The following is a 14073-nucleotide window of genomic DNA, read 5'->3' as shown; positions in this document are numbered from 1 at the left end:
TGCTCTCATCAGAGTCCAACATAATTGACATGGCTACTGTCAAGGACAGGAAATTGTAGTATCTTTCAGGAGATAACACATTCTTCCGTACAACTGGTCCAGTGTACAACAAAAACTGCCGAAATTCTGTGGCCTTTCACCTGTCCAGCTCTTCTAGACCGTGGGGCTGCCGAGCAAATTCACTTGGCATTTTTCCACTTAGCCCGTTTCTTTTGCAATATTTGTTCCTTTTGCCTTACAGATAAGCGGCAAAGTGTTGGACCCCGAGTCAAGAATATTTACATCCGTCGAACTACTCCCAAGTTGACCATATGCATATAGTCTAAGACAGTTGTTCCCAAACCTGGAGTACCCCCAACACTGCACGTTTTCTTTGTCTCCCTAATCAAACACACCTGATTCAACTCATCAGCTCATTATCAACACGTGCAACACGTTCCCAAAGTCATGTGAAATAATCGTGTTACATAATCATGATTTCAATACTGACCAAAATAATTGTGATTATGATTTTGTCCATAATCGAGCAGCCCTAGTTTGTGCTCAAACCAAACCAGTTCCTAATACATTCAATTTAGTTTGAGAAACAACATAAAGGTTTTCTGCTTGAACAGAAACTTACCTCTTTTTCTCATAGTCTCTGCTGCAATCATAGTCTCTGCTGCACCAATTTAACTGATATAAATATTAGTGTAGAACATTGCATAGAAACTGTGTCTATTCCTCGTTTAGTGAGATCAAATAATAAATCTACAGCAGGATCTAGGAAAAGTCGAATTGTTATTAAAACAGAAAATGTTGCTATTAGTAAACAAAAACAATTTCTAAAGCTAGGTCTTCTAAACATTAGATCACTCACACCTAAGGCAGATATTGTAAATGAAATAGTCACAGATAATAGCTTCGATGTACTTTGCCTTTCTGAAACCTGGCTTAACCCTCTGGGGACCAAAAACGCGCCGGCGCGTTTTGTTCGTTTTTTTTTTAGCAATGAAAAATAAACACAAAATGCTCTGTTAATTTTGATCTTTCATTTTTGTGTAATACATCAATCGATCCTGTTCAGTTTCTATTTTTTTTCTGTATACTCACAATAAAAATAAAGTGTTTTGCTTTTTGACAAATAAAGAAAAATTAACATGATGCGATTTCTGCCTTCTCTTTGTCAGTAAACTCCCATTTGAAACGCGTTCGAAAATGATCTATAACTCCGCGAAAATTCAGTCAAACAGGCAAACAGACCCACGGGCATAAAGCTTGAGATCGCATCTTTTAAATGAAGTAATTTATATAAAAAACAAATATTCTCAGCTTCTGTAATCTGTATAAAAAGAGAGCGACTCCAGTCGAGCTCATTACGAGCTAATTCACAAGTAATGTGACCACTCCCCGGGGAGCGCGTGCTATTCAAACGCAAATTCTGAGAACTATTTCAGATCTGTGAAACGCCCACATCAGCTGTAAACAAAGCACGTCGCGATCGAGTGCTGATATGAGGAGCAATATCTCCTGATATGAGGAGCAGATCCCGCTGAGGAGTGAGGTAGGCTGTTTTCTTTTCTCAAGTGTGGAATAACGTTATGGAATAACGTTAGTGTAGGCCTATGCAAACCGCAAAAAGATGAATCGCATTTCTATGATATGACTCGCCTTTCTGTGAGATGAATGAAGGGTACATATTTGTAAAGACTGTTTAGCCTAAATATAAATCGCGCGTCTGTGTGTGAAAGAATAAACTGCTTTGCTATAGCCTACTGAGATGAGTAAAAATCGACTGGAATATGTTGAAATAAAATGTATTTATAAGCAACGTATTAAACTGCAAATTAGCATTTATATGCCCTAATATTTCATAAAAACAACGTTACAGTCAGTCACTTGTTGACTAGATTTGGGTACAGTTTTTAGGCTACTGTAGAATATACTGCCACATCAAATAAGCTTTTGTTTAACAATTTCTGTTCATATCTAACGTTATATATATATATATATATATATATATATATATATATATATATATATATATATATATATATATAAAATACTTTTTTTGTCAAAAATAAAGTCATAGACTAAGATGTTAGATGTTCCAATGTTGGCTATATTCAAACTAATGAATACATATGATAAAATGTAGGCCTATAATCTTTTTTCTTTTTCTTTTTTACAAAGAAAAGAGTACACTTGAAATATTGTTGAATTTGTAATTATTGTTGTAATTGTAACATTTTTAATAAAATAGCAAAACATATTTACAAGAAGATGTAAGCGAAATCTTAAATGGTCAATATAAGTCTTCTTCTAAATACATCTTTTGTCCTTGCATTGTGGCTCAGTCAGTGTCACACCTGAATGAATGGCTAATTATGCAGAGTCATTATGCAGAGTGGGTGGGACATTGTAATCTAAGGTGTAAACTACTCCTCCCCCTCGCATATTGGCTTTCCAAGCAAAACCTGTTTTACACCATTTAAATCAATGTATTTTTTTTTGTGAACGATAAAGCAAGACTATTTTCACAACATTTTGAAGCTAGAACTCAAAGGGACAACATCCATTAGTCAAAAGTCTTGTGGACACAGATTTAATATGTGTTTTGTGGTCTTAATTCAGCAACTTTCATTTTCATTTTTTCCAATAACCACGCATAAACATTATTCTCTTAAAAATACAAACATCTACATACACGTTGCTCGCATATTATGGTAGCCCTGTTTGTGCTATATAGAGTGAATTTACACCTTTGCCATTAACATGTTTATAAATAACTGAAAAAAGCACAAATGTCAAGGCATGTCAGAACATCTCAAGGACCCCAAAAACAGCTTGGTCCCCAGAGGGTTAAACCAAATTATTATTTCGGTCTAAATGAGTCTACTCCATCTGGATACTCCTATAAGCATGAGCCCCGTCTGATTGGTTGTGGCGGCGGTGTTGCAACAATCTATAGAGATATTCTCAATGTTACTCAAAAAACGGGTTATAAGTTTATTTCGTTTGAAGTACTTGTACTAAATGTTACACTCTTAGATGTTAGATAAAACATCCCTATTATCTCTAGCCTTGGCTACCGTATATAGACCGCCTGGGCCTTACGCTGATTTCCTAAAAGAGTTTGCAGATTTTCTCTCAGATCTATTGGTCAATGTCGATAAAGCATTAATTGTTGGAGATTTTAACATACACGTAGATAATCCAAATGATGCGTTAGGGGCTGCGTTTACAGATTTATTAAATTCCTTTGGGGTCAAGCAAATCGTCACCGGACCAACTCATCATCTTAATCATACACTCGATTTAATTATATCACATGGAACCGATCCAACCGATATAGATATCATTCCACAAAGTGATGAAGTCACTGACCATTACATGGTAACTTGCATATTACATACTGCTGTAATATGTCATGCGGCGCCGCGTTATCGACCAGGCAGAACAATCCTTCCATCCACCATAGATAATTTCTCAAATTGCTTATCTAATCTGTCTCAGCTGCTGCCGGAACCCAAACAAACAGATTAATTAGAAAAACTAACTAGCACTATGAGCACTATTCTCTCTGGAACACTGGATATTGTTGCACCCATTAGATTAAAAAAGGTCAGAGAGAAAATTAAAGCACCATGGTACAACAATACTACGCGTGTTCTAAAGAGAGAAACCCGTATTTTAGAGCGTAAATGGAAACAAACTAATTTAGAGGTCTTTAGAATCGCGTGGAAAGACAGTATGTCACGTTATAAAAAGGCCCTAAAAGCAGCCAGGGCTGAGCACCTCCGCAAACTAATAGAAAATAACCAAAATAATCCAAGGTTTTTATTTAACACCGTGGCTAAACTAACAAATAAACAGACATCACCCGAACCAAATATCCCTTTACAGTTTAGTAGTAATGATTTCATGAACTTCTTCACTGAGAAAATAGAAAACATCAGAACCACAATTGTAAACGTTCAATCTTCAATCGCGCCTAATTATTCAGCCTCAATTATCACCCCCCAAGAACAATTACAGTGCTTTACAACTATAGAACAAAATGAGTTAAATAAACTTATCACTTCATCTAAAACAACAACATGTTTATTAGATCCTATACCAACTAAACTATTGAAAGAAGTGTTACCTGTAGTGGAAGAGCCTCTCCTCAATATTATTAACTCGTCTTTATCTTTAGGTTATGTTCCAAGAACATTTAAACTGGCAGTTATAAAACCTCTCATTAAGAAACCACAATTAGATCATAATAATCTAGCAAATTATAGACACATTTCAAATCTTCCATTTATGTCTAAAATACTAGAAAAAGTTGTGTCCGCTCAACTGGGCTTTTTCTTGCAAGAAAATGACATCTATGAAAAGTTTCAATCTGGATTCAGGCCGCACCATATGAAAACGCTAAATTATCCAAATTGACAGAGTGTGTTAAAGATATAAAAGATTGGATGACGCGCAATTTTCTTTTATTAAATCCAGACAAGACAGAGGTAATACTTATCGGTTCAAAAAAACGCCCACAAAACCTCTTACAATACAACTTTAACATCGTAGGATGTCCTGTTACTTTATCCTCTAAAGTAAAAGACCTGGGTGTTATACTCGACTGTAACCTGTCTTTTGAAAATCATATTTCATATGTTACAAAAACAGCAATGTTTCTAAGGTGGAAAAAGGCTAAGCTACGTAATATCCTATCAGTTTCTGATGCAGAAAAGCTAGTTCATGCATTCATGACCTCGAGACTAGATTACTGTAATGCTTTATTGGCTGGTTGTCCTGCATCCTCAATAAACAAGCTACAGTTAGTCCAAAATGCAGCCGCTAGAGTTCTTACTAGATCAAGAAAATATGATCATATAACACCAATTTTATCATCACTGCATTGGTTACCTATAAAGTTCCGTATTATTTACAAGGTATTGCTACTGACTTATAAAGCCCTAAACGGCTTAGCTCCAGTCTATTTAACGGATCTTCTATCGCCCTATAATCCATTGCGCTCTTTAAGATCAATAAATTCAAGGCTTTTGGTCATACCTAGGATATCCAGATCAACCAAAGGAGGGAGATCATTTTCACATTTAGCTCCAAAACTCTGGAATAGCCTCCCTGATACTGTTCGTTGCTCAGACTCGCTCTCCCAGTTTAAAACTAGATTAAAGACGCATCTTTTCGGGCCAGGCATTCATATCATATTTTTAATCTTACAGTTCAAACTACAATCCGGCCTCTAGTTCATAAATGTCAGAGGAGAACTGGCCCCCGACTGAGCCTGGGTTCTCCCAAGGTTTTTTTTTCTCCATTAGGTCACCTGATGGAGTTTCAGGACACCATTAGGTCACTTGATGGAGTTTTTCGGTTCCTTGCCACTGTTGCCTTTGGCTTGCTCAGTAGGGGATATTTTGGGGATATTTCATTTTATTTTATCAATCAATAAATTCCACTAGAAACAAACCTTGTTGTATTATTTTAATTTAATACTGTGAAGCTGCTTTGATACAATCCAAATTACAAAACTATTTAATATAAAGATATACAGATCAGGGGCCGTATTCACAAAACATCTTATGGCTAAAAGTAGCTCTTAACTTGCCCATTTAGGATAAACTCTTAAAAATAATGGGCATGTCAGTCCTAATTTTAGGACTTTTCCTAAGAGTATTTCAGAAAGCATTTTAGCTAAGAAGACACAGTTATTTCTCATACTGTATATTTATTCTCTCCCCAAATGTGTCACTAATAAAACACAATAATAAATAATTTAATGAGAAGACTTATAATGACCTATTAAGATTTTGTTTACATCTACCTTGTAAATATATGTTTTGCCATTTTATTAATGTTTTCACATATAAGTCAACAACAATTACAATTTTAACAATATTTCAAGTGTAATCTTTCTTTGTAAAAAGCATACATTTTTTCATACGTATTTCAAAGTTAAGGATTCATTAGTTTGAATATTGGAACAAACACTATTATAACATCTTAATTGATCATTTTGTCTGTAACATCGTTTTTATGATATATTTGCATAAACGTGAATTTGCAGTTTAATACGTTGCTTATACAAAGACATTTTATTTCAACATATTTCAGTCGATTTTTACTCATTTCAGAATAGCAATATAGTTTGGTAAAAGCTAAACTAGTAGATGTGTTCATGTAAAAATAACATGTTTACTAATGTAAGTGCAAGTGTGCTCTGTTGTGTACAGCTGTAGTAAACATCTGTGCTGTTCGTTCATTCACACACAGACACGCGATTCATATTTAAACAGTCTTTTTGCAGTTTACCGACACTATTGCATAATCGCGTTTAGAACAAAGCACTCTGAATAGCTGGATCCGTTGCTCCTCGGATCCCGTTTCAGAATGGACTTCACTGACAGAGAGAAGGCAGAACTCGCATCATGTTTATTTTTCTTTATTTGGCAAAAAGAACAACACTTTGTTTTTATTGTGAGTGTGAAATAATAGACACTTAACAGGGTTAGGGTTAGGTTATATTGAATGATGTATAACACTTGTATGTATTTTGAGTCTTTTTTGCACTGATAAGAAAAAAAGCGAGCTGGTATCGCCGGCGATACGGCCGACCCCAGGGGGTTAAAGGGGTCATGACATGAGAAAACAAATTTGCCTTGATCTTTTGGTATATAAGAGGTCTTTGTACCATTAAAACTTCCTGCAAGTTTCATAGCTTAAGACGTCTTCCCCATTATAAACGAAGCATTTATTTTATCAAGCTTTAAATAAAACTGCTGTGTAAAAGTGTTTATATCAAAATCCTGACTGCTGGTTCATTTTATACATGATTTACCTGTGAGCTCCTTCAGTGGGCGAGGTTACATTTAGATTTAAACTGACAGAGTGTGTCTGCTTCCCGGACAAAGTTATGAATGAAGTGGAAACACGCTGGAACAGCACTTTTCACATGCTTCAATGGCTGCATGGGGAAAGGCAAACTGTGGGAGCATCCCTTGCCTCACTTAAAACTGATATAGCTCCACTTCATGCACAGGACGATGAAGCCATACAGCAAATTCTGTGTGTTCTCACTAGGGGTCTTCACGGGTCCAAAAATTTCGTGCCCGAACCCGAAAGAGACCCGTAATGTGCTAAACCGAACCGACCCGGACCCGTCTATTATTTCAAAATAATAGACTTTTTGTCTTACCTAATTTAAGGAGCCGTGGTAGCGTAATAGTCTCCTCTCCCTTCCTTGTAGTAACAATTAACGTTACCTGACTGGCTGTGATCATGCATTACAATCCTCCGACAAGAAAGTTATCCATGTTATTCCTCTCATTATTCCAAGTCCAAGCTTAATCCACTCATTATTTCAGCTTCAAAAGTCCACTTGATGTCACGGTGACGGATGACAAATGCAACTTTGCAAATGTACATTCTGACTCGAGTTAACTCGCATAATAACTTTGACTGTTTGCCCTTTTGAACTAACGTTATAATAACGATTGCTCATTCAGTGCCATGACCGCTGACGTTATTTATTTGCTATCATCTCCGTGCTCTCTGCTCTGCATCGAGTCTGAATCTGACCACTAAAACTTTAAGATTAAACAAGATGGTTGTTAATTTATATTGTAAAATCTAAAGCGCGGTTTGGCGGTCACTCACTGAAGCTCCGGTAACTGGTTGCCATAGAAACATGACACGCGCTTGAGACTGCACATGCACGCTAGCTGGATCAACCTAAAATATGCTTTTTAACGCAATTTATTTTGAGTGTCTTAATTTTACAAGTTGCAAGTTACATAAAAACACAAGCAGTGTCTAATCACGACCGGGTTTTCTCCGAGTCTGATCTAATGACTCCGATCGCATGGGTATTACACATTGTGACGGGGCGCTTAGCTACCGTCACGGCAGCGATGCGCTACCTATTACAGTTCACAAAGACTGAGTGCAAATGTTGCTTGTATTTGTTTGTCAAGCGTGTTAATGTGTTTTGTTAATCCTTATATTGTTTCAAATCAGCGGTAACCTAGCCTTTTATCAAAACTCCCACAGTAATCACGTAGTTTCGTGTGCACACTTATAATATCTATTACTACGGTGATTTATATGCTATAGCTACTATCATCAATACATATCTTGCTGTTTAAAAGCTTGTTATTTATTTCACAATCATGATCAGTTTCAATAACCACGTAACATATGTTTTCGTTAATTATGTATCTGTTTATTTAGTTTAAAAGGAACATAGCTTTGACATACCATCTTTGTGTCTTACTGGCGTCTCCGGTTTGTTTGTGTAAAGGAAATTTTGCCGCAATTGGGGGGTTTAAATAACGCTATGACTTCCGGGTCAATTGCAAGTGAACCGGAGTTTGAGTTATTAATTGTTTGACTGTTAGTATGACTTGTGGCTTTGCCAAATGTTAGCGGGAATCATAGAAATAATATTTTGTAATTTTAAAAGTGTTATAGATGTAGCATTTCGGCTGTTTTTAAGCATTTATGGACTATTCACCTGAGCCACCCCTGCATTGTAATATTGTGTTGGTATGTGCCAATTTCAGGGGTACCTTTAGTCCTATAAAGATGAGTAGCTTTATTCTCTTGGGGGGGCATGAGATGAGAAGACGTAAGTCTGTGTGATGCTCTATGTATAGTGGCTTGTGTAAAGGCTGCAAAATTGTGATTTTTTTTCTTTTCTTTTTTTCTTTTTTTTTTGACTCTTATGTCAATTTATTTTCTTTACTAAACAGTTTTTTTTTTCTTTTTTTTTCTTTTTCTTGTAAATTTGTAATGCCTTTCTTTGGCCTTAATTGGGGTAAATAAAAATATCCCATCTGTTCAAACTCATCCAACTTCTCCTGAGTGTTTACATCTGCTCACGACGACTCAGCCACATTTACCCCTCAACACACATGTTAAACAGACCCAGGACCCGAAGTAATAAATTCGGACCCGACCCGGACCCGGCTGATCATTTAAAATATAGACCCGAACCCGTACGGGTCCGGGTCGACGGGTCTCGGGTTCACTGTGAAGACCTCTAGTTCTCACCCCATTCCACCAGGCCACAATGGAGCTGTCCGAGGAAAAACGAGTGTCTGGCTCCAAAGTAATTCCTTTGCTAAAAATGATTCACCATTCATTACTGGTTGAACAACTAAGGTATTTATTTTTATTTATGTAGAATACTCATTAGATAATTTTAATGTCTTTTTTATTAATTTTGTATTTTTGCACAAAGTACATCATTTTGTATTTCATAGGTTACCCATGCCAATCACAAAGGAATTAAGTGAAAACCTCATCAGGCGTCTGAGGGAACATGTCTGGAATATGGAGTCGCTCAGCATAATGACCATGGCAACTCTGCTGGACCCAAGGTTTAAAAAGTTGGGTTTCCTTCACCAAACTGAAATGACAGAGGCTGTCAAACGGCTAAAAGCAGAATGTGGTAATGTCATCAGGGTCGAAGATGAAAGACCATCCACATCATCAAGCACTCAGTCAACAGAACCACCATCATCAACCCAAAAGTCCACACCAAGCTCAAGTATTTATTTATTATTGTTTTATTTTTTATTATTGTATTTTATAATTGTGTGACGACATTCAGAAGAAAAAAAAGGTTTTCTTCACACACTTCTAAGGTGGAAAACTTTGGCTTCAATATTTTCTTTTAAATAAATTCACTGTTTTTTACGTAATAGAATTGTTATCTTTGCTTTGTTCTGATCATTTCAGAAAGTCTAAGCCTGAATCATGCCGTACTGTAAATTCAAGTTAAAATTTTGATTGTAAATCTCTTTATAAAATGCCAAGTTTTTATGTCATAAATACCTTCAAGGTCTTAAATTTTTTATTATTTTTGTTACAAACGCCAATGGAGATCCCTCGATCGGCCATCAGAGGTCTCACTCTCCAGAGTATTAACCGTGGACTACAATTCCCAAGAGCCCACATACCTAGCCATGAACATGTCTCATATCACCCGGCTATTTAAGCCAGGCACACACACACACACACACACACACACACACTCACCTCCTCGTGAACTATATTTTGACCTGGCTGCCATTCTGAGCGTTCTATTCCAGTGACTGTCTTCTTGTGTATGAACCTTATTTGTATTACTGACTATTGTTTCTTGTTCCCTGCCTGTGACCTTATCGTTTGCCTTCCCTGATCCTTTTTCCAGTTATGTCATCAATTATAGTGCTGTATGATTATTGTGCATCTAACATAATACATAATCTGGTAAATGATAAATAAAACTCTTAAAAATGTCTGGACATTGCCACCACAAAATCAGTTATTTTGATCGATAAGCATGATATCATGATAATAGCAAGCAGTGTTGGGGAAATATTCATGAAAATATGAGGAAAAGAAAATGCCACAATGTCTCTTTATTCTCTTATTTATATATGTATGTAGGGTGAAGAGATACAGATCAAGGATCAGCAACAAACTATACTTAAAATATATTATTTAACATTATTAGATTTACTGCTTTAACAAAACACTTTTGAGTCACAGGTGATATTCATGGGTCCCGTCTGTCTCAGTTCTGAAACTCTTAATACAAACTTACATGTAGACAGCTCAGACTTTTATACAGTAATCTATTGCAAATTTCAAACACACATTAGTCCTCATTAATATTGCTTAATCATGTTAATGATTCTTCATGATTTCCATCTTAAATCATACACTAAGGGTAGGGTTCAGAATTATTGGAATCTGTTGTCTACATAGATTGTTATTACAAGAACCGAACACTAGAGGGGAATAGAGATTAAGGGAATTAGAAAGAAAGAGACAGTGTTGTACACAGGAAGTGAGTTGATCTGGATTAAAAGAGTGAGCATCCAAGAATTCTTGTGCCATCGTATTTTTTATTGTTTTGTAAAGCTAAGTGACAGTATAACAGAATCACATTCTGCAAAGCTCCTGTTATCTTAAGGGAAACAGCAGGAAACCACTGAAAGTGTTGTGGTTATTCTGGTCATCATATATCCTCCCGCCAGACCAAAGCCTCACATAGACAACATCTCCAACCTCCAGAATCAACACAACTCCATTCGAGGAGTTTAAGTCTTGCTGAGGCTGATTTTCATGAGCTAGAACCACACGCTCTCCATTCTTAACAATGGATGCAGTTGCTCCAATTCCACCATGACCAAATACAGAGATTCTGAACATGTACGCTCCTTTCAGTGGGGCTGTGAAAATACCTAAATCAAATAACAAGAGATACAGAATCAGCTCTGTCCTGTATGATCACTTAATCAGCAAACACACTGTGTAATAGCTTTGAAAGATGGTAAATCATTTAATTCTCTAATACACATTACACAACTGCAGAGAGGTCTGAATGGAGCAGAGTTTTATGACTCATTTTCATTGATAATTACCTGTAACTGAGTTGTAGGCGTTCCCTATGTTTGTGATGACGTTCTTGTAGGTTAGTGTGATTTCAGTGGTAAAAGGACCAGTATATCCAACGGCAGATTTCATCAGTGAAGCTGAAAAAGCTATTTCTCTGTCTGTTATTGAAAAACACAAGCAATATTGTGATATATTACTCTATTACACTGAGAATTTATACACTGAATTTAATATCATTCAACTTTATCATCAAAATTATAACTTTTGCACGATATTCAAATTTTTCGAGTTTCACCTGTATAGACTAAATTCAACATCATTAAAGCACACTTTCACCTCTATTTTCCTTTCTCAACTCCACTTGACCCAGAATAAGATTGATATTTACACAGTATACACTCAACTTTACACTAACATTTACACTATGCAATGTATTGCATTGGTGTTTTACTTTGAGGATCATTGATAAAAGAGTGAATGTTTTGGTGAGGTACCATCATTTTTCTTGTTCATCTCATCCCTCAGTTGCGTCTCTAAAGCTGTGATGTTTGCTTTCTGCTCTGTAACGGTGGCGGTCAGTTCTCTCAGCGCTGCATGGATGTCACTGAAGCTGTCAGTTGAAGCTTCATCTCTCAAAGTGTCTGTTTGAGGTGGATTCTGTCTTCCGTCCTCAGATCTGAGCTGTTGACTGGTCTCATTCTCATTGAGTCCTCCATCTACCTGATGCTGTACGACACACACAAAGGTTTCCAACAGCAGCAGTAAACATACTAAACCCTTCATTCTTCACTGATGTTTGTTTCCAGCTCTTGCTCTTCATCCTCACAGCCTCTCATGTTCCTTTTATAGTGTCCTGATTTACTGTCTTTTGTACATGATTTACATTGCTCCAGGAAAATAAGTAGTTCAAGTTAATAGAATCAAAAGGATGTTCTGGGTTCAGTGGATGTTTATCGCTGAGTCAATATTTTTTTTCTATTTCACAAATGTTGCGACTAAAGTTCAAGATCAGCGGTCAGTGTCCTTATGGGACACAGAGGGATAATCACAGATACACCTCTGGTCATTTGAATCAGTTGTCATCTCACACTTTAATAGTATTTATTAGCACCTAACATAATAAAAAAGGCTCTGTGAGGAATGATTAACTCAAAACGTACATATATAAGTTAAATACATCAGCTATTGTCACGTGTCAGTGACCCATGGGCCACTTACTGCTTGGCCCATTTACAGCAAATGCAAGTGTCTGACAATTTCTTTTAACTAAAGAACGAGTTGACAGTTATTTATGTTGATGTATATCATGCCACAAATGTTTGCTGGAGTTTAACTTGTGTTGAAATCACAAAATACCTTTAAATGTTATTTTTACTCCACATGCAACAACATCCTGTATTAACAGATGTAAAAGTGAATAAATGCATAAAACTTGTCACCTTAAAGTGTAAACTGCAGGTTAACCACCACAACCAATTAATGTGTAAATTAGAGTGCTCAATATGTATATATTTAAACATTTCTGTCTTAAAATGCGTTAAAATAACATTTATTGGGGTTTCTTCAAAGTTAGCATGTTTTTTTACAGTATCTGGGTGATGACATCATAAGAGGGAGTTGCAACCCATACTCTGCTAGATTCCTGTTTGTGGCTTGACTATGGAGAACGACTGGGAGACTGAGGAGGTGGTTTATTATTTATTTATTAATTGTTTATTATTATTTAAGGTTTATTTCACCTTAAATAAATGTAATTACATGTATAAAATCATTAAATGTAATTATTAACCTGATTTACAACTTTTCACAAGTAAGAATGTCCTAGATTTTGGGAAAGTGGATTTGTGTCTTTATGATTTTTATGATAATGATAACATTGACATTGGCTTGTTTTACAGTACCATAATGTGAGCTGTTTTTTTTTACCTTTGTTAATTATTACTTACTCATAGGTTCTGTCAGAGTGCAACCAATTTTACTTTTACACATTTTGCAGATGTTTTAATACAAAGCAATTTATATGCACATTGTTTCACAGCTTTAAAGAACACAGAGATGAAAATATAAATAAAAGATTATAGTCTGTTAACAAAAGCTTTTTTTTTAAAAAAAAGCAGCCAAAGGGAAAAGTTCCAAGAAAATTCTTTAAGATTGTTACAAAATGAATCATTTAGCAATTTTCCATCTCGAGTTGTTTTTGTCAGTGTTAGCTGTGTAAATAAATGTGTATCATGCGTGTGAAGTGCACTGGTGCAGTACGTTTTGAACAATTTTTCTGTTCTGATAAATTGTCACATCTTGTTTTGGTTCATGTCTCAATTGCTCAACTGCTGTATCCCAATTCAGGGGCTGCATCCTTTGAACGCCGCGTCAAAGGACGCACCGAGTTGCGTTTAAAGGAGAAAGAACCGATTGCGTCATCAAGAAGTGACGAAGGCTGTCCTTTTCCCATGAATGCAGGATACATCATCGCATCCTTAACTCCCCAGAATTCACTGTTCGCCAGAGATGAAATTGCCAGATTACACTTTTAAATGCAAGTATTGGGTTTCAATTTAATCGAATAATCTAATGTATCTAATGATAAAATTTAGCCTGGATGCCAGCCGAACACAAAAACTTTAGGTCGGGAGGTTCGGTCTGGACTTGATCCGTTGAGGAGCAAAAATTGTTTGGACCAAACAAATGGTCAGGGCGGGC

General features: G+C 36.2%; 2 protein-coding genes across 2 annotated transcripts in view; one reads left to right on the top strand and one right to left on the bottom strand.

Moving 5' to 3' along the window:
- Positions 1 to 14073, top strand: part of LOC311289282 (uncharacterized protein) — a 333082-nt gene that overhangs the window by 86343 nt on the left and 232666 nt on the right. The window lies entirely within an intron of this gene.
- On the bottom strand, positions 10387 to 12336 carry LOC311288774 (complement C1q-like protein 4). The gene is made up of 3 exons (XM_084406367.1): positions 11868 to 12336; positions 11400 to 11531; positions 10387 to 11219 (listed from the first exon to the last, which is right to left on the bottom strand). The coding sequence occupies exons 1-3, from the start codon at positions 12154 to 12156 to the stop codon at positions 10939 to 10941; spliced, it is 702 nt and encodes a 233-aa protein (XP_084262493.1). The 5' UTR covers positions 12157 to 12336; the 3' UTR covers positions 10387 to 10938.

This window comes from Rutilus rutilus (assembly GCF_951802725.1).
Source record: "Rutilus rutilus genome assembly, chromosome: 4".
NCBI lineage: Eukaryota > Metazoa > Chordata > Actinopteri > Cypriniformes > Leuciscidae > Rutilus > Rutilus rutilus.
Note: the sequence above shows the minus strand (reverse complement) of the source record. Positions and strands in the feature narration are given on the sequence as shown.